Below are 21610 nucleotides of genomic sequence, written 5' to 3' on the forward strand. Positions count from 1 at the left end.
GTCTGGCAAAGATAATCCAAGCTGCTAAGAACAAGATGTTGAAGCTCCGCTCTCTGTGCCGGGAGCAGAAGCTCATTTGCATTTAAAGGAACACACACAAAAATGGTGCGTTTTTGCTCACCCTCAAATAGTGACAATTTTATTATGCTATAAAAAATTTGAGCTAAACCTTCACATACACACTCTGGAGACATCAAAGACTTATTTTACATCTCGTGAAAAGGGCATTATACCACCCTTTTAAGAAATATGAAAAAGAAAATGTCTACTTTTGTATGTGTCTACTTACAGTCGAAACAAAATATTCTGCTTTTGTAAAATAAAGAAAATAAACAGGGTGTGACTTCTGCCTCTACGTCTCTGTGAACTTTTTTTCTGGAGCACGTCTCTAAACTTAAAACTCAGCAAATACTAGTCACACAGGCATAAGCAATATATTTGCATAAACATTTAAGTCTCTGCTATTAAATTATCTAATTCAAAACAAAAACAAATATTCTCTGTTTATGTTATTTGTATGAAAAGATAGAGATTTCAATCGTTCCCTCTCTCCCCGCTGGGCTCTGCCCACTTTTCCAGCATTTTTCAAATAAAGCTCTGACCAGGGGTTGAGTTACCCTTTGATTACATTTTTTAATTACAGTTTCTGTGACAGTTCAAGATAAATCTTTTCATTACTACTGGAGCTGGCAGTTTGCTACATTTCAAATGATTAGGCTATTAAACAGCAAGCACAAACTATGCAAAAGCGGCATCCCTTCAGTTGCACTAAGGGCCCCATCATACAGCCGAGTATGTTTTGCTAGTTTCCCGAAGCAGTTTTTTATTTTCACGTCCTGCGCCACACTGTTTAAATAGCAAATGCATTTGCGCCCATTTGTGCGCCCATGGGTGTGCTGGTCAGAACACGAGGTGTGTTCAGGCGCACTGTAGGGGAGTTGCTATTTTGAGGCAACTGATATAGACTGCGCCATTGAACAACTGAAACCTGGTCTTAAAGGGATACTTCACTGATTAGCATTAAGCTTTGTATCAGGTAAAAACCCGGTAGTATTTTCGAATGACCGTGCTTTCCCTCCCTCATGTACCCCTGAGACGAGAGATTTCTGTATTGTGTGTCTGGAAAAAAACCTCACATGACACAAAAATCGTCATTTTGCGTCATCGGAGGCTTTTTTTGGCCAGAGACTACAGCCAGTAGTAGGAGCTAGTTCTGCATGTGTTCAACACGCCCATAGGGGGTGGGATCTCACAATAAAACAGCGTCTTTCCAGTTTTGAGTCAACTAGTAGCCTAGTTGTATAATGTATTCCGTCTGTAACCGTTTCCATAGTAAACATGGTAAATATGAACGCTTGAAGAAAACAGACAAATCATAATAGGCTTTGTTCGCCATCAAGTCCGCTTCTCCCATGCCTTCTGTTGGGCCGCGCCATAAGAAGCGCCGTTCACAAAGGCCACCAGAAGCTTGGCGGGCCAAGTCGAGTCTGCCTACCAAAGCCTGATGGACCACTTCGCGCCTATGCGGCCGCCGGTCAAGCCGCATCTGCTCTCCACACCATGGCTGTTTTGCTAATTTACCAGGCCAACCTTCTCCGTTCACTGGACGAGGCTGGACCAACAAAGGAGTGTGTGACGGACTTAAGGAGTGCGACAGACTTAGCTCTTAGAGCTACTAAAGCCGCTGCCCAGGCCATTGGCCGCAACATGGCCTCCCTCACCGTCACAGAGCGTCACCTGTGGCTAACGCTGTCCGACATGTCTGAGTCTGACCGTGCCACCTTTCTAGACGCTCCTGTTTCACCAGCCGGTCTCTTCGGTCCCTCAGTGAAGGGCTTTACAGAGCGATACGTGGAGGTGCAGAAAACGTCTCAAGCTATGAGACACTTTTTGCCGTGGCGCTTCAGCTCTGCAGCAGGCCGTGCTAAGAAGCAGCCGCCCGCTCGAAGAACAGCGCCCCCACCGCCTCCTCCGTCCACCCCGCAACATCGCCAGGCCCGGGATGCACTTCAGCACTCTCACTCTCTACTAGCCGCCGCAGACCGCCTTGCTCCGAGCTTTGAGCCTCCTAAGTCTTCCTAGCCCCCCTTTCAGATCCAAATAGCAGAGGTGGAAGTAACGAATTACAACTACTCACGTTACTGTAATTAAGTAGTTTTTTTGGGTACTTGTACTTTTTTGAGTATATTTTTAAATCTGTAATTTTACTTGTACTCAAGTACATATTAAGCTAAGTAATCTACTTCGCTACTTGTAAAATCACATTTCGTTACTGAGTACAATTTGAATTGATATTCAAATCTTTGAATGGCATTTCGGTAGCCAATAAAAATATTCGATCGTAAACGGACCAATAATACCCCTGATATTTGGACTGAATGAAAGCCGCCGCAGTCGCAGCAGGTTTTGAAGAGCTGATCATGAAGGAGGCGAGGAGCTAAGAGTGATTAATGGCTGGACTGAAAGTTTGGAACAACAAACTACATAGTATTGTCAAAATATCAATATTTTACCAGCTGCGCGTTCTCATTCTCTCATCTCAACGACAGCGAGTTTGACACACCCGCCCCCTCTCAGCGCGGGATTGCAGGTAGGCCTATTACGCATAATTTTATTAATACCTGCAAGTTTCTATGGCATATTTTAATGGCAAATGTCACGAACAATATTATAACGCGAGGGCACATTCATGTAATCGCAGAAAACTGGACGCGAGCTCTCAAATATACGAATGAACTGGACTCGGATATTGAGTGTGCGCTCTCGGACTGTGTGTCATATCATGTGTAATCGCGAATCTCTCCAAGTGGTTCTCACTGCAGACTCAAATGACGTCCAACTCCAATCTCTCCATGCTCTTGAATTAAACGCTGTCAAAAGTTATGAAAAATCTATAGTCTTTTTGCAAATTAAATTCAGTTTGAATTGAAATCAAGCTTCCTTGTGCTGTGTGTGAGCTATTGCAACAGTTCACGTTACCCTATTGTAAAGACAAATACACTGAGTGATTAAATATTAGATTATTGTAATGGTTATTGATCAATGTTTAAATATGTAAACAAAAGCCTAAATTAAAATCTCACCTTATAAAGTGGACGTGTCTCTTTAGAAGACTTGAATTAAACTTTTCCATTCAAATAGATTACTGTTACAATGAGTGTTGTGCTTTTCAATGCTTGAAAATAATGATTGCCTTGACAAAATGGATGGACAAAAATTTAGATATTAAATATTTAGTATGTAGTAGTTTTCCCGATGGTATTAAAAATTATAGGCTAGGCCTACTGAATATTGACATATTTCAAGGTGTCATATTGAAGTTAGAAATTCCAGTATCCACTAATTAATGTCCTTTGACAATAAGGTAAAAACGTGTTAAAAGTAGCTATTTTCTACATAAATCTATGATTTTGTTGAATATTTTTATTGGTAATGCATTAACTATCGCCAGCTAAAAAGTAATTAGTAACTAGTACTCTGAGTAGTTTTTGAGAAGAGTAATTTGTACTTTTACTTAATTACTTTTTTGACACCAGTACTTTTACTTGTAATTGAGTATTATTTCAGCAATGTAACGGTACTTGTACTTGAGTACAAATTTTCAGTACTCTTTCCACCGTCACAGGCCATTCTTGAGATTCGCCTTCAAGGGCCAGGCTTATCAGTACACCGTCCATCCATTCGGCCTGTCTTTAGCACCTCGTACATTTACAAAGTGCATGGACACGGCGCTTGCGCCCCTCAGACGAAGGGGCGTGAGAGTCCTGAACTATCTGGACGACTGGCTAATTATAGCACAGTCGAAGGAGGACCTGGTGTTACACAAAGCATTACTGCTGAACCATCTGGAACAGCTGGGTCTCAGAGTCAACTGGGCCAAAAGTATTCTATCCCCCAGCCAGGAAATATCCTTTCTGGGGATAGAGTTGGACTCCAGGTCTATGGTGGCGCGCCTGACTCGAGAACGCGTGGCAGTGATCCAGCGCCTAGCAGCGACATTCACTATAGGGAAGAATCTTTCCCTCAGATTGTTTCAGAGGATGATGGTCTCATGGCCTCAGCCTCAACGGTGCTGCGGCTGGGTCTGCTACACATGCGCCCTTTTCAGCTGTGGCTGAGACGGCGTGTGCCAGCGTGAGCGTGGAGATCAGGTTTGCTTCATCTCACGGTGAATCAGACATGCGCAGCAGCTCTGAAACCGTGGATGAAACGCTCACTGCCCAATGTTCTTTTCAAAAGAAACTGGCCCAGGCGTCCTCTCGATGCGTTTCCCCCGGTCGCCTTGTTACCACAGGTAATCAAGCGAGTCAGGGAGAGCAAATGCTCGATACTCCTGGTAGCCCCGCTATGGGAGAATCAAGTCTGGTTCCCAGAACTAATAGAACTGGGGAACACAGCTCCATGGCCGATTCCGCTAAGGAAGGACCTGTTGTCCCAGGCCCAGGGCGCAGTTTGGCACCCATACCCCGAGCTGTGGGCCCTACATGTGTGGGCGATCAACTATCATTTCACCTCCCGGAGGGAGTGCTGAACACGATCACAGAGGCTAGAGCTCCGTCTACTAGACGGCTCTATGCGTCTAAATGGTCAGTGTTTGCTTAATGCTCAGCTCATGACTTAAACCCGCTAGATTGTGAGATAACGGTGGTGCTTTCTTTCCTACAAGAGCTGTTGGACAGCGGGAGAACCCCATCCACACTCAAGGTGTATGTGGCAGATAATGGCTTTTACGAAGTCTTTGAATGGCCAGTCGCTGGGAAAGAATGACCTCATAATCCGTTTCATCAGGGGAGCTAGGAGGCTGAACGGAGCTACGGAGCTTTACGATTTGTTACTTTTCAGTAACCTAAACTTTATAAGAACAGGAGAGTTGTTTTCATGGCCAGAAAACAGCTTTCTTTGAATTATAAGAAAGAGATAATTTTTGTTGAGAAATTGTTGGGTTAATCTTACGGCCGTTTGCTGGACAAATTATGTTTTATTAACAAGGTTCGGGAGGAACACGTTCAGATAATTAACACAAGTGGAGAGCACTCAGCAATCAATGGTAAGAGGTGTGTATATATACTCAGCAGTCTCACCTCATTCCATTGACAGTTTGCAGCATGTCTCAAACAAACTCCTCTTCAGACGAAGACATGAACGTCACCAGGGATGCACCTCCGCATTTCGCCGGTCCCACGGTCATCCCTTCGACGCCGGTCGCCGCACTCGAGCCCCCGGCTTCTCCTCGCTGCCGTACACCGGCCCGATCAACCCGGCGCTCATCAAGACGCCAAGACCAGTCTTCGCCGCCCCCGGCAAGACAACCTTCTTCTTCTCCGGCTTCCTACTACCGCTCGGCCGTCCCGACGATCCCACCTATCGGGAAATGGACCGTAGCTGGACTAAAACAAGCACTGGGGAATTCAGATATACAGGTTTCGCGGAAAATGACAAAGGCGGAACTGTATGATCTGTATGTTTCCTTACAGTCGACGCCCAAGACGACCCACAGGCAGAGCAATCAATCAATCAATCAATCAATCATTTATTTATAGAGCACATTTAAAACACAACCAAGGTTGACCAAAGTGCTTCACAAGCAATCAAAGAAACACAGTAGAACAAATAAAACAGATACAGCATGCATATATAATACAAAAAATAAGAACAAGCGAGCAGTAATAATATAGCTAAAAATAGCTATATAGTGTTAAAAGCCATGGAGAATAAATTAGTCTTTAGCTGAGTTTTAAAAATGTAGATAGACGGGGCATGCCTAATAAACATCGGAAAGCTATTCCATAGCTTCGGGCCTGCGGCAGCAAAAGATCGATCGCCACGTTTTTTTTGTTTTACTTTAGGGACTGTTAGGAGGCCATGGTCACTGGATCTCAGGTTTCTAGATGGTGTATAAGGAACCAAAAGTTCAGTTAAATATTGCGGTGCCAGATTATTCAAAGCTTTGTAAACAAATAATACAATTTTAAACTCAATCCTGTACTTGACTGGTAGCCAGTGAAGGGACATTAAAACAGGTGTTATATGGTCAAACTTACGCTTCCCTGCAAGCAATCTAGCGGCTGCGTTCTGAACTAGCTGTAGGCGGGAGATAGATGCCTGAGTACTGCCATAGTACAATGAATTGCAGTAATCAAGCCTACAGGTAATGAAAGCATGAATGGCTATTTCTAAATTATTTCTTGAAAGAATGGATTTTACTTTACTGAGAAGGCGGAGTTGGTAAAAACATGACTTGACTACAGCAGAAATCTGTTTATCAAATTTTAAATTTGAATCAAATAAGAAGCCCAAATTCCTAACACACTTTGTGTTATAAGGGGTGAGAGGGCCGAGGTCAAGGTCAAAATCGCAGTTTTCCTTGGGGCCGAACAGAATAAACTCAGTTTTGTTTCATTTAAATGAAGAAAATTGAGGGAAAGCCATGCCTTAAGATCATTCAGGCAGTCTAACAGTGGCTGAAGAGAAGAAACATTATTGCATTGCAGGGGAAGGTAAAGTTGGGTGTCGTCAGCATATAAATGAAAGGAGACACCATATTTTTTAAAGATAGTGGCCAGAGGAAGTAAATATAGAGAGAATAACACCGGCCCAAGGATTGATCCCTGGGGGACACCACAATTAAGCGGTTTATTAGAGGATGAATATTGACCTAACTGAACAGTAAAACATCTATCTGACAGATAAGAGCGAAACCACTGTAAGACAGAACCCCGAAGTCCTACACAAGACTCCAAGCGTGACAGAAGAATGCTGTGGTCTACTAAGTCAAAAGCGGCACTTAGATCCAAGAGGATCAGAGCCAATGGTTTGCCAGAATCTGTGATAAAATATATGTCATTAAGAACTCTTAAAAGAGCAGACTCAGTGCTATGTAAAGCTTTAAAACCAGATTGAAAAACTTCATTGATTGAATTATTTAACAGGAAAGTTTGTAATTGTACCAAAACTGCTTTCTCCAGAGCAAAGCCCGCAGGGCCCACAAGTCGCCTGTCCAGTCACCACCGTCGTCTTCCCACACAGGATCCGGAACGCTTCGTCCATCAAGACGCAGCAACAGGCCGTCAGCGAGCCTGGGCCGCGCACCAGATTCCGCCATGGCACTCCCACCTGCTGCCACAGCGCAGCGTATAGCCGGGCCCAGCGGCCTCCCTACAACCACTCAGCTTTTTACTCCTGCTGTTTATAACCCTTTTCCTTTTCAGTGGCCTCCAGCTCCGGTCACAGACACTAGCGCGAGGCTATCGCCGCTAGCAGCTCAGGCCCAACCATTTCAACAGTCTCATCCAACAGGTTACAACCCCGCCCACTTTCAGTGGCCTGCAGCTCCAGTAGCCCAAACAAGCACGGGCCCGCCTCCGCTTACAGCTCAACCCCATACTTCAGCACATAATCCTCCAATTCCTTTATATCCTGCAACTAACTTTCCTTTTCAAACCACAGCAGGTCATCCAAGCGTGAGGCCGCCGCCGACATTCACAGACCCGGCTTATACCCTTCCCAGCTCCATGTTACAACAAAAATCACCTTATTCTCTGTTCACAGCAACACCGATGCCCGTGCCGTCCAACGCAGTCGCCATGGAACCACCACCAGTGTCCCAAAACATCCGTGCACAGATCCTCTCAGGTGCGGACGTAGACCTTTCTTCTCTTCTCTCTCTACTCCCCTCAGCCGAACCTGACCGCCAAATAGATCGCGGGGATTTCTCGGTTACCCTGAAAAACACAAACACTCACTCATCTCGCGTTCTTTCATTTTCCGAATTTTCCATTGCTTTTTCCCGTTACACTGAAATAATCTGTTCAGCTTTCCCCCACAGGCGGCGTGAACTGAATGACTACCAAGCAATCATAGCCGAACTCGCGCTGTCCTATGGGGGGGGGGCATTTCTACACTTACCACAAACTTTTTTCAGCCAAAAGCGCCGTGCGAGTCGCACAGTGGAACCAGTGCACATACTGGGGCGCTCTGGACCAGGATCTCCACAGCAGGGTGTTTCTAGGTTGCAAGAACATCACTTGCGCGGTCTGCAGGTCAGACCGCGTCGTGCCCGCAGGTTAACCCTTCCTCTCTTCCCTACCCGGGAACAAGCCATGCTAAATCCACCAGCTACGTGCCGCGTGCGGCAACCACCAGTGCAACACAGGACTCTGCTTTTGACGAAAGCAGGCAGCCTTGTAATCATTTCAACGCGGGCAAATGCCAAAGATCGCGCTGCCGTTTTATGCACATCTGCAGCTTTTGTGGCGGCGCCCATGCTCGCATTGTATGTCCAGTCTTCAAGTCTGTGAATAAAAAATCTAAAAATTATTGGGAGACTCCTGTGAATATTTTGCGTATGCACTTCGAACTAGCTCATCACCCGGATGCCGAATTTACCGATTATCTGCTGTCAGGTTTAAAAAACGGCTTTAAACCCGGCTTAGAATGCCCGCTTTCTCAAAACATCATATGTAATAATCTCCAATCCGCCCTTATAGAACCGGAAGTTGTAAACGAACTGATCAAAAAAGAAGTTGAGTCAGGCTTCATGATCGGTCCGTTCGACAATCCTCCATTTAAACTGTTTCGTATCAGCCCCATCGGGGTAGCTACAAGGAAATTCTCGGGTAAAAAACGGCTAATAATCGACCTGTCAGCCCCGCATAATTGCCCGTTCCCAAGCATAAATAGCTTGATCCCCCTCGATGAATTTTCACTCAAATACCACGACATAGATCAGGCTATAGACATGATCAAAATCGCAGGTAGGGGTGCTTGGCTTGCAAAACTCGACATTACATCTGCTTTCAAAGTAATGCCAATTCACCCAGGTCCACCTCCTCACGGTACAAAACGTTTTTTCTGAGCTAGGAATTCCTATCGCACAGGAAAAAACCATGGGCCCTGCAACATCTATCGAGTTCCTAGGAATTAATTTGGATTCAGACAAATTCCAAGCATCCCTCCCCAAAGAAAAAATCGACCGAATAAACCTTGTCTCTTCTACTTTCCTTGAAAAATCTAATTTTTCAAAACGCGAACTCCTGTCCCTGCTCGGGCATCTAAACTTCGCAATGCGTATCATCCCACAGGGCCGCCCCTTTATCTCGCATCTCCTCTCACTCGCGTCCTCTGTCCACTCGCTAGAAGACCGCATTTCTATAACTCAAGCATGTCGCGACGAACTCAGGCTATGGTTGACATTTCTAAAACAGTGGAACGGCCTATCCTTTTTCTACAACAACCTTGTTTCATTCCCCATTGACATCCAATTGTGCACAGACGCCGCCCCCTCAATAGGGTTCGGGGGATTTTATCAAGGTCGTTGGTTCGCGGCTCCGTGGCCACCACAGCTCCAGGACATATCTCAATCCTCAGCTCTATTCAAGCTTTACCCTCTCGTAGTAGCAGCTTTCCTGTGGGGGAAAGAATGGGCCGCTAGTAGCGTTTTAGTGCATTGTGACAATGACGCAACATTGCATTGCATTAACAAAGGCCGTTCCCATTCACTCGCTCTGATGCCACTCTTAAGGCGTCTCATCTGGATCTCAGCTTGCGACCAATTCATTATAATTGCTAAACACATCCCTGGGTCAAAAAACCAAATCGCTGACTCTCTGTCTCGTTTTCTGTTTCAGAAATTCAGGATGCTGGCTCCAGAGGCGGATCAATTCCCAACTCCAGTTCCTCACTATTCAGAACTAATATTCCCATAACCCACCCGTTAAAACCTCTGCTTGACGCATCACTCGACACTATCCTCCAAGCAGTATCTCCCAGGACCCTTCAATCCTACGTTACTGCTTGAAGATGTTTTAAAACATTCCATGTCTCTTATAACTTGCCTTTCCCTGATTTTTCTCTTCTTTCAATCACCTCTTTTATCTCCTACCTTAACACCATTAAGGGTCTACAAGTCGGGTCCATTAAAGGTTATTTGAGCGGCATCCAGTTTTTCCATAAATTGATGTACGGCGCTCCTTCCATGGAGATAAACAATTCACAAACCTCCCTCCTGATTAAAGGGATTCAAAGATCCCAGCCCACCCGCCCCGACGCCAGACAACCCATAACGCTAGACATTCTCACCAAATGTATTCAGACCCTCCGCACAGGCTACCAGCCCCTCGGTTCCGCTCGCACACTCGATGCTATGTTCATCCTAGCCTTTTTTGGTTTTCTCAGATGCTCGGAACTCGCCATTACTTCTAAATTCGACCCAAAAATCCACCCCACCATCTCAGACTTATCAGTACTAGACGGTGAAACCATTTCATATCTGATTAAACAAAGTAAAACTGACCAAACCAAAAAAGGCCATTTCATCTACATTTTTAACCTCGCTTCGCAAATCCAACCATACCAGTCAATTCTGGCTTATTTGCAATGGAGAAGTTCCCAGGCTAAATCTCCCCTGGAACCCTTGTTTTTAGACGAATCCAAAAAACCCGTGACACGTTTTTGGTTCCAGAAACACCTCAAATCTGTTCTCCAACTGTCAGGCATTCCAGCAAAGAATTTTTCAAGTCACTCATTCCGCATCGGGGCAGCAACTTCAGCAGCCCAAAAAGGCCTCTCCCAACAGCAGATCCAAGCCCTTGAGAGATGGTCCTCCGATGCTTTCCAAAGCTATATCAGGACGAACCGGTTCCACATTAAAAAAGCTCACCAAACCCTCATCGAGTAAAGTTCGTAAAAAAAATAAAAATAAAAAAATTCTTCACAGCAGACGAAGTGAGAACTTTCCCAGTAGAGCACTTACATTTTCTCTTTCATCCAGCGATGCAGTGTGAGAAAATCTCCTGGGCAAGCACTCATTTTCATGTTTCCTTTCCGTCCAGCGAGCATTGGTCTCACAGCGGACGGAGTGAGAACTTTTCCAGTAGAGCACTTATGTTTTCTCTTTCATCCAGCGATGCAGTGTGAGAAAATCTCCTGGGCAAGCACTCATTTTCCTGTTTCCTTTCCGTCCAGCGAGCATTGGTCTCACAGCGGACGGAGTGAGAACTTTTCCAGTAGAGCACTTATGTTTTCTCTTTCATCCAGCGATGCAGTGTGAGAAAATCTCCTGGGCAAGCACTCATTTTCCTGTTTCCTTTCCGTCCAGCGAGCATTGGTCTCACAGCGGACGGAGTGAGAACTTTTCCAGTAGAGCACTTATGTTTTCTCTTTCATCCAGCGATGCAGCGTGAGAAAATCTCCTGGGCAAGCACTCATTTTCCTGTTTCCTCTTTCTGTCCAGCGAGCATTGGTCTCACAGCGGACGGAGTGAGAACTTTCCCGGTAGAGCACTTACGTTTTCTCCTTCATCCAGCGAGCATTAGGTCTCACAGCGGATGCAGTGTGAGAAAATCTCTCGGGCAAGCACTCATTTTTCCTTCTTTCTGTTATCTCTCTGTCCAGCGAGCATTTGGGCTCAGCGGGGAAGCGCAAATCCTCCTGATCGGTCACCGTAATCTACAACCGCTCCTCGTTCGCAGACCAACAGGGGCCGTCAGTCCAGGCAGTGAGCCACTGTTACGGGCCTCCCTGGTCAAGCATCCAGGCCCCTTCTTGAGACGCCAGCCCGCCAAACTCGGCACTCATTTGGGGGGTCTTTAGTCCGGCGGCTGTCCTCTGCTCTTTACCTTTGGGGGGAGTACTCTGGGTTCGGGCCGAACTCCGAGCTCGGAGCCCTCCCTCCGGACAGCACGCCAAATACGCATTAAACTTTACCCCTTCATTATATGTAAGTGTGAACTCGTGAAACAGTTTGATAGCTCCATTAATTTCCATTAAAAATTATTCTGATAATTGATCTGAGGAATGGACTGTTGATATATTAGTGATTAAATCATAATTCATTATGATGGGTTACTGATGTATACAATTGATCTAATTTTCAGTTTTAATAATGTTAATGTACTACCCAGTGCGGTTACAACTTTTACAACTAATAGGTCTCCATCCTATTTATCCATTCTATTCACTCTATTCTATTTTGAAGACTTGTGCTGGCTGCACAAGTCTAATTTAAGGCTCTCACAAATAAATAGTATGGGTATATTATACATTTTCTGAGTCATCAGAGTTCCTTGAGTATTGAAGTTGTTGAGTTTTGTGTCCGTGGTGTTCTTTTATGCCACAGGGATAAAAGAAAGCATACAGTTTAGGCGGAAATTGTGAAAAAATTTGTGTTATTTCTGGTTTAAAGACGTCATGTGACCTCTGTGTTTGTCAGACAGATTCAGTACTGGGCTTAAATGAAAGCCTAAAAGGTCCCATTTCCAACGATACCAAGCACCATATTATAGAATATTGACAATATCCCTAGCATGAGCCTAAACCAGATATACACCAGATTTCAAAAACGGAATTTATTTTAGGGGATTAGTAACTTCATAAGCTGAAAAAAGTTATTTCAATACCACCCCTGCACTGCTATCGTGATTTTTCTAATACTAGGGGTGTATACCTTGCCAAAAAACAATGATAGCATTTGTCCCCCCGATGATACCGATCAACCCCCCTGGCTCATGGACTATAAAGGCTAACACAAATCATGTTTTTATTTATGTTTATATTATATTAAAAAAATTCGGGAGCTTCCTGTTTCTCGAACTGAAAATATAACTGTAGCCTACTGGGAGAGAGTGGTCGTAATTTTGGTGGCATATTTGCAGAAATTATCATTATTTCTAAACGTGATATAAATATGTCCTGTAACTACCAAATAAACAGAAACACGCGACTGAATAAGTAGGCTAAGTCTGTCCTCTTTCTTTTTTTAAAGAGACCTATCTGTGTGACTAATGTGCAATTTTGACAAAAATTTATTCATTATGATCAATGTATCACTTTTTATTGTAAACCTGTGGTAAAACATTGATTCTTGGGATTTAAATATTGCAAGTAAATGCCAGCAAACGGTCACTTTTTGTTTTGCGATCTTGCCGTTTCCAGTGATTTCTTTCTGATTAGTTTTCTGATAAAACTTCCATTGGTGAAATGATGGTTTAGTGTGACGTTGTTCCAGAGATGCATGTTCCGGGCGTGTTTTAGTGAAGCTCTGTGGAGCTTCTTAGCCTGGCTCCGCCCTCCTACTTCCGCTCAATTTCATTTTCCTTCAGTACTACGTCTGGGACTGCTGTATATTCTTAGGTTTCCAGAAACCAATTTTTTTGGAGGACCAATCAGCGAACAGAGGGAGTGGCTGAGAACGATGACGTTGATGTAGTGCGTCAGTTTAAGTTGGAGTAATGGCAGCGGAGAAAGATGTGAGAAAAGCTATTCGGTCCGTTGTTGCAAAACTGCCGAATATACAGAAGTTAAAGCCGGAGCAAGAACAATGTTTGCTAAGTTTTGTTGGTGGCCATGATGTTGTGGCCCTCCTCCCCACGGGGTTCGGGAAAAGTTTGATTTTCCAGCTCACTCAGCACTAGAAGTGCCAGAATTCCATAACTACTACACTCAAAAAAATGCTGGGTTGTTTCTGTAAACAAATTGTTGGGTTGATTGTGCTGGGTCAAAAAGTTGGGTTGTTTGGGGTACTGTAACACATTATTGGGTTGCTCATGCTGGGTCAAATGAGTTTTAAGGGGGTCATTCACAAATAAACCGCTGGTTGGGTTATTTTGACCCAGCAACTGGTTACTTTTTTCATTCTTTGCGGAACTTTCTGGATTCTTCACTTCTGACTCGAGGAGCAAGCCACTCGGAGCAGGCAGTGTTTTATGGTAAGTTAATATGAATGTTTACCTATATTTTGAATAAGTTGTGGTGGTAGCAGCAAGCTAATTTCACTGTTCAACATACAGTCTTTGATGTGGAAGTGTGAGGGGTAACGTATTTATTCTGTGAAACATTTAAATAGCCACAGCTAGCCGGTTAGAATTTTTGACAAAATGCGGCATCTTAAATCCTTAGTCGAAATTAAACCAGCTATATGCAGCCTTTTTGAAATATGCAGTTTAAATTCTAAATTCATCATGTAATTATCGTAGGCCTATTCATTGTGGACGTTGCGTATTTAAAAGTGAGATAAGCGTTTTGTATGTTTCCCTCACAGGGCTCTCACGTAAAATCAGCGGGAAATGAGCTCTAATGTAGGCTAGCTAGTGAGTTGTGAGTGAAAAGTCTGCTGGCGTAGTTTTAGAAAAACTCGTCAGAAGAAGTGACTGAGGTTCCAGCACAGTCTGCATGTGTCTTCTGTAATGTCTCGAACCATCGTTTCTGCCAAAAAAAAGAGGCTTTCAAGAGCTTGATATAGCCTAGTTTTTTTGTTTTGTTTTTTGTAAATGTATGACTTGCAATCTTTATAAACAGCAACTGAGGAAAGGAGAAATAAATGGACAGGCGCCAGTTTTGAGAAGAAAATTATACCCGCTTAGTTGAACGAATGATCGTCAATATTTAAAACTTAAAAAATGTAAACTTACATGATAGCCTATACCCTATCACCATGCATGTCATCTTTCATTTTATTGTGTAACATCTAAACGAGGCGATCATCAGCGCTGCCAGTCAGATTAACGAGCAGCTTCGTGGGTTTGTGAGTTTTAATGTTAACACTATCAACATTACAGTAATATTTTACTTTTAATAAAGTAATGTTTTATTTTAATGCCTTAATGTTGATAATATTTGTCCAAATTACTCTTTTATTACTATTACTATAATTCAGTTTGCAAATACTGAATACACATTTTGTTTATTTTTCACATTTGGTCATTTGGTAATGTTTGCAATAATTTTAATTGCATATTCAATAATAAATTGATACTTCCACAAAAAAAGCTTAACTTGCATGTCAGTTTTATTGCAACACTCTAAGTGATTGTCCGGGAAGCAGACACACTCTGTCAGTTTAAATCTAGACTAAAACGCATCTCTTTTACCTGGCATTCATATAGAACATTATACATTTCTATTATTCAAATCAGTTAAATGATTATTAGGCTGCATAGGTCAGCCGGAACCGAGGACACTTTCCTATAACACCTGATGTACTCATTATTTAATAAGAAGAATGTCATCTATGCTAATGTTTGTCTTTCTGTTCATTCTAAAGTTTACTGAAGTCAGCCGGATCCGGGCCATATCCAGATCAGAAGGTGGACCTGCGCCTGGACCCATCCATGACGCATCCCTGAAGTTCCAGCCTCATCAGCCCTGTGAAGGCCTCCTCGACACGACTGATCCTCAACAAACTCGTCTCCATACCGGTGTGATGACTCCGACTTCCAACCAGACGGAACTGGATAAATATTCTGAATGTTCTTATTCAATCTGACCTCTGACCCGTAATGCTGCCTGAATCATAATTATACACTGTTCGCTCGATGGCCAGAGGAGAACTGAACGACTGAGCCTTCTCCCAAGGTTTTTTCTCCATTCTGTCACTGATGGAGTTTTTGTTACTTGCCACTGTTGCCTTGGCTTTTGGCTTGCTTAGTTGGGGACATTTAATATTCAACAATATTATTGATTTGCCTTAAGGTGGACGATGACGCAATTTTCTTCTAGAAACAAACTTTGTTGTATTATTTTCATGTTACAGTATCACTGTGAAGCTGCTTTGAAACAATCTGTATTGTAAAAAGTGCTATATAAATAAAGATGACTTGACTTGACTTGTGTAATCAACAGGTGAGGACCAACATGGTTGAATATTTACAAAATGAGATGACTGGAGAATTGCTGCACATTCTGTGCATCAGGGATGAGACGAGGGGGACATGTCAGACCTTTGACATTGATTAACATTTGTATTCGATAAAGAAAAGTATTAAAGAAATGTATAAAATAAATAAAAATAAAAATGAGATTGAAATCACATATACAGTGGCCTCTCTGGTTTATTGTATTACAGAGATAATAATTATTCTACATTCATAATATAACAAATATTTGTTACTAATTTTATTAAGGCAATGAGACAAGAAATAACCCAGCACATGAGTAAGACTTAACCCAGCAAGAGGGTTAATTTCACCCACTGGTTGGGTCAAATGAATGACCCAGAAATATGGGTTAAATGGTAAAAAACCCAGCACTTGGGTCAAACCAACCCAGCGCGTGTTCTGTCCAATAGTGACCCAGCGGTGTGGTTAAGGTTGGGTTATTTTCTAACCCAGCAGTTTTTAGAGTGTAGAACTGCCACAAGCGGTCATTTTGATCGCTATTCAAAACTCTATCTTTAATGATAAATCCCCAATTGAGAGATTAATGCATTTATTGTATTAGGATGTCTTTTAAAAACAAAACAACACCAAACAGTACATTTAAACAAGTTTAATTATAATTTATAAATAAATAATATTCGTAGATGCCCTGAACAAAATGACGGAGATGTTTTCATGTTTCCACTGTTCGATCGCGCCCGCGCCCGCCGACACACACACCATATTCCAGCATTGCAGCCTGTTCATTATAGCCATAATAAAATATAATAATAAAATAGTCAACCTAACATATAAAAATTCCACTGCTCTGTTTCTCAGTACTAGTAGGCTACAATTCGTACGTGTGAGGATGATTTTTTCCGTCGATATTGGAACGTGAGTGAAGTTCAAAGCCTATATGATAAAGAATAGTTTAGCATCCAAATACATCGCAAATGTTGAAACATTTTGATTCTAATTAGAGAGTTACGTGAGCCCAACGCCGCTTACTTTCACTTTCGCGTATAAAGCATTTCATTTTGGCTTTAGTTATTTTTTCATTCTTGTTCTGTTCTGAATATCATTACATTTAAATGATTTGTTGTTGAATATGTTTAGTGTATTTTTTACCACATTTTATTGTTGCGTATATTGGTATAATAATACCGCGAAATTCAGTGCGGTCAATATGACCGTTTATGGCCGAAATAGGTAAATATGTTCATTTGTTTTGTTTTTTTGCCTTATGTGTAATTTACATAGGTAATTTATATGAAAAACATTTTAAATGAAAATACAGACACTTTTAGGAAAAGTCAGGTACCAGCAGGATATTTATTTTTTTCAACAAAGTTATTGCAGATATAAAATTCAAAACGGTCAAAATGACCGCCATGGCAGTTCTAGTGGTGAATGAGTTAGCTAAGGCGAACGATAGGGATGCAAAGCCGATAGTTGTTGTCGTCTCCCCTCTTGTTGCACTAATGGAGGACCAAGTGAAGGAGGCAGAAAAGTTGTTTCCGTATCGCGCAGTAGCCTGGTGATCACTGTACAGCATTTGCGGCAGATCCGAAACGACCGCAGCGGCGTATTGTTAATGATTAGACCCAGCTTCGACAATTGACTGAAAACATCACTGTCCTTATACATTTTGAATTTGTAAATGTTTCCGGCCGGTTTCGGCGGAATCGGCGCATGACATACGTCACGACCACACGTTAGCGATTGGCTATGGCAGATCCTGAGTGACTCTGGGCAGATCCAATAGTTTTGAACTTTAACAGAGAACCCGCCTACAAGGAAGCAAACGTTTCTCAATGGAGAGATTCCAGACTCTCTGTACAAATGAAATGTACAAGAGTCTGGTAGAACCAGGCTAGGAGCTTCTGGCCCGACAGTGGAAATGCAGTGTGTTTTGGGCTCGGTGTTAAAGGTCCAGCCCGTTTAAAGCCCTGGCACGCACTGGCTCAACAGTGGAAATGCTGCTGATGGGGGCCGGAAACAATTTTCATTTTTGAATGAACTATCCATTTAATGAATCATTCAGACTGAATCGCGATTCGATTCAAATCATTCTGCTAACCCGTTTGGCCAATTCATTGAACAGAACTGACTCAAAAGAACAATTAATTCAGAAATCAGATTGGTTCTAATTTTAAACAGCCTATTAAATTTATATAGGGCTAAATACTTGTTTTTTAAATGGCGACTTATTGATATCCACTGTATAATGGTCATAAATCTGCATATTGCCCTTAATGGATTTACGTAAGAATCGTTTCAAATGATTTATGCAAATTCTGCACTTCACATCAAATTAAATCAACTATGATATTGCTCGGGTCCCTCATTCGTTCCAAGTCTGTTGGAATTTAGCATGTGTTTTTAGCACTTTTTACTTGCAAATTACATCTGTGCAATATTATTTTTTAGATTTAATGTTAATTTGCCCAACTCACAAAGTGATACTTTCCAACTTCAGCTAAAAGAAACGTGCAATATAATGCCACTTAAAGGGATAGTTCACTTTAAAATGAAAATTCTGTTATCATATACTCACCCTCAAGTTGTTTCAAACCTGTATGAATTTCTTTCTTCTGCTGAACACAAAAGAAGATATTTTGAAGAATGTCAGTAACCAAAGAGTTAACTGGAGCCATTGACTTCCATAGTAGGCAAAAATATATACTATGGAAGTCAATGACTCCAGTTAACTGTCTGGTTACTGACATTCTTCGAAATATCTTCTTTTGTGTTCAGCAGAAGAAAGAAATTCATACAGGTTTGAAACAACTTGAGGGTGAGTATATGATAACAGAATTTTCATTTTAAAGTGAACTATCCCTTTAAATCATATTTACAACTCATGCGGAAGTCCATGGCTGCGTCCGAAATCGAATACTATATAGTATGCAAAAAACAGTACGCGAGCAGAGTAGTATGTCCGAAATCATAGAATTCGAAAAACAGTAGGCGAAAAGTACCCGGATGACCTACTACATCCGGCGAGATTCTGAAGTGCGCATACGATCATAGATATATATATATAAACACTAGATACCTCGTACGCGCTGTTGGCCAATGGAGGTCGACGTCCGCACACGGCGGCCATCTTGCGACAGGGTGCTCGCTCACTCGTTTAATGGTGCATGTACTTTAAAATAACCATAACTTGCTCAATTTTCTACCGATTTTCAAACGGTTTGGTTTGTTATAAACGTCAGAGATGTAGTTACGACACTGCATACATAAACTGCATACATATGAAAAATTATAACATGCATGTTCAAGCATTCGGAATTAGCCATGTTAATAACGTTTGTAAGAAACCAAACCGTTTGTAAATCCGTCGAGATTTCATCGAGATATGAGGATTTGTGTACGTGCTGATCATTCACCTTAATGCACAGAGCACTGCCGTAAGATGGCCGAACGGTGATTCCGGAAGTGACTGCGCCATAAGACATCTAGCGTTTATATATGATATCTATGCATACGATGGACACTTTACTATCCCATGATGCCACGGGAGAGGAGTTGTCGTCGTTATATTTGAAAATGGCGGAAAGCGGAGACGCGGCTGTTTTCAAGTGTAAGTACTTTACAGAACACTTTTTGTTTCTTTGTGGTTAAATTGTGTTTGTTTAACATCATATAAGTAAACGATTGACTTGTTAAAAGTTTAAATAATGTAAATCGAGGGTACAATTTTGTGAATTGGCTGCAAAATGACAATTTTATCATTATTATTGCCGAACAGAACGAGCTAATGCCTGTCAGTTAACGTTAGTTAACACTGTTTTATTTAAACAACGTTGTTTTTTCCCAGTTTAATGATTAAACTGGGAAAAAACAACGTTGTTTAAATAAAACAGATAATGAGATAGTTACAAAACTTTAATTTTTTATTTTACAACGATTTTATTTCTCCTTTACCAGTGTTGATATGTGTGTTGGCTACATAGCAAGCTACTGTTTTTAAGTGTACCTCAACTTGTCCAACATTAATATCAATATAATAATATAGATTGACAATGGTTCATCACTAATGTTAAATTCTGTGCTGATTTTGCAGGGGCTGATGAACACACCTGTGTTCTTATAGAGTGGAGAGTGGCTAATGAAAGGGAGGAAAGAAAAGAAAGAGCGAGGAGAGACAAGAAGGAGGCCAGAGAGAGAGGAAAGATTCCTTAAGCTTTTAGAAATAATTGCTAAAACAATTAATAATAAAGAAATCAAATGTTACAGACTCTCTTTCCATTTATCTATTAGTAAGTTCATTTTGTCATGCTGTTTTAGCAAGTTTTATTACAAAACACTTAATTCCTAGGGATTTACAGTAGTTAGATTGCTAGTTGTAAAGTGTTTAATATGTGGCATTGAGTAATTCATATTTAGAAAGGGTGTTGTGTGTGCACTTATTTTGTGGCAGATTCCAGATGGTTTTTGAAACAAGCAAATTGCAGGTATATCTGAAAAATATGAGTGCCACACTATAGAGAAATACCCACACACTCCAGACACCTATAAAATATATTTGCTTTATTTTTGTATATTATTTAACTTTTAAATGTATACAGAATACAAAGCTTAAAACAAAATCACAAAAACTTTGGCACAAAGTAGTATAATAGAGCTTAAAGCACTACCAAAAGCAAAAGTTTTAAAACTTTATTAAAGTGTCATCTTGAGGGAAGAAAATGAACGTCAGCAGCTTCAGAAAGGTAACTTTCACAGGTTTCTAAAATATCTAAAGGGACTTTCTTACTAACAATCTCATTTGTAGGGCATTACTTTAAAATAATTCAATATCTGTTTCTTTAAAAGCATGTGTACAAGATGAGGACTTTACACCTTGGGCAATTTTTGGATTTCCACTTGAATTGTTCCTACCCAAATTTAAAGTAAATAATTTGTAAAAAAAAAAAAAAAAAGCTCATATATGTGATATGTAGCTAGAACACCAGCACCTCGATGTCCTTTTTTTCCACCCATGGTCGCAATCTGACTGACTAGATGGACTACCATGAAAGTCGGAGGTCGGGTGGAGGTCAGCTCCATATATATATATATATATATATATATATATATATATATATATATATATATATATATATATATATACATATACACACACCCACACACATATATGAATACTTAAGATGTAAAAGCCTCTTAAGTGCCCTCTGAAATTTTCTTCTAGTTTGATCATTTTTATCAAGCTTGTAGGATTATGTTCACTTATTTCACTTTAATGGCAATGAAAAGGACCTATTAATTGTCATTAAAGTGAAATTACTGAACCTAAATATACAAGCTTGATAAAAATGCTAATTTTAGAAGATTTTTTTTCTTTTACATCTGAAGTCTTGATATATACACATGTATATGAATGTGTGTGTATTGTATCTGACCTCAGTGTGTTACCCTTCTGTGTGTGTGTGTATATATATATATATATATATAGATAGCGAGATTTGATAAACACATGATAAACATTCGCTTTTAAATAAATGAAACTGATCGAAAACGACTCTACATTATATTAAAACCTCTCAGTAAACGTTTTCGGAATCTGCTGTGTGAAACACGTACCCTCTCTGAACGGTACACAGACAACACCAGGATTCGGTTGCTTGGAGACTTTTGTTTGACAACGAAAAACTGCAAAGCTTCTATTTTTTATTCTATTTTTTACTGTTTTTATTCAAAGTTATCCACTGATGCATTGCACACCAGTGATGTTTTTCTAATTCAAGTTTATAAAAGCTACTTCATTCATTTTATTTATTATACAGGAAAATTTAAAAGCAACAATTTAGTTGTAACAATAAACGGACCTCAGTTTAAAAACTGGTTTACAGCAGGTTCCTGTTCTGCAGCAACATAAAACAATGATCACAATTTCAGCACATTCATACAGGACATTATTATTGACTAGACAGATACAAACAAATAAATCATTAAATACGGAAAAACAA

The 21610-nt window shown here is 41.2% G+C and overlaps 2 protein-coding genes across 12 annotated transcripts in view; one reads left to right on the top strand and one right to left on the bottom strand.

The window, feature by feature from the left end:
* LOC311294935 (uncharacterized protein) overlaps positions 1-21610 on the top strand; it is a 60213-nt gene that overhangs the window by 31889 nt on the left and 6714 nt on the right. For 5 of the 9 annotated variants that reach the window (XR_014628142.1, XR_014628143.1, XR_014628144.1 and 2 more), the window contains 2 exons: positions 7549-7632; positions 9627-19876. The exons of the other annotated variants lie outside the window; for them this stretch is intronic. The gene's annotated coding sequence lies outside the window, so the exon portion shown is untranslated. Of the gene's footprint in view, positions 1-7548; positions 7633-9626; positions 19877-21610 lie in introns of those variants that run through there. 9 annotated transcript variants of the gene reach the window in all.
* Positions 1-21610, bottom strand: part of LOC311294933 (uncharacterized protein) — a 47403-nt gene that overhangs the window by 5864 nt on the left and 19929 nt on the right. For 2 of the 3 annotated variants that reach the window (XM_084416038.1, XM_084416039.1), the window contains exon 2: positions 5082-5361. In XM_084416038.1, the coding sequence (XP_084272164.1) occupies positions 5185-5361 (177 nt within the window). In that variant the 3' untranslated portion in view covers positions 5082-5184. Of the gene's footprint in view, positions 1-5081; positions 5362-7530; positions 9634-21610 lie in introns of those variants that run through there. The other variant, XR_014628141.1, reaches the window with a different exon arrangement.

Source organism: Rutilus rutilus (genome assembly GCF_951802725.1).
Source record: "Rutilus rutilus genome assembly, chromosome: 8".
Taxonomy (NCBI): Eukaryota; Metazoa; Chordata; class Actinopteri; order Cypriniformes; family Leuciscidae; genus Rutilus; species Rutilus rutilus.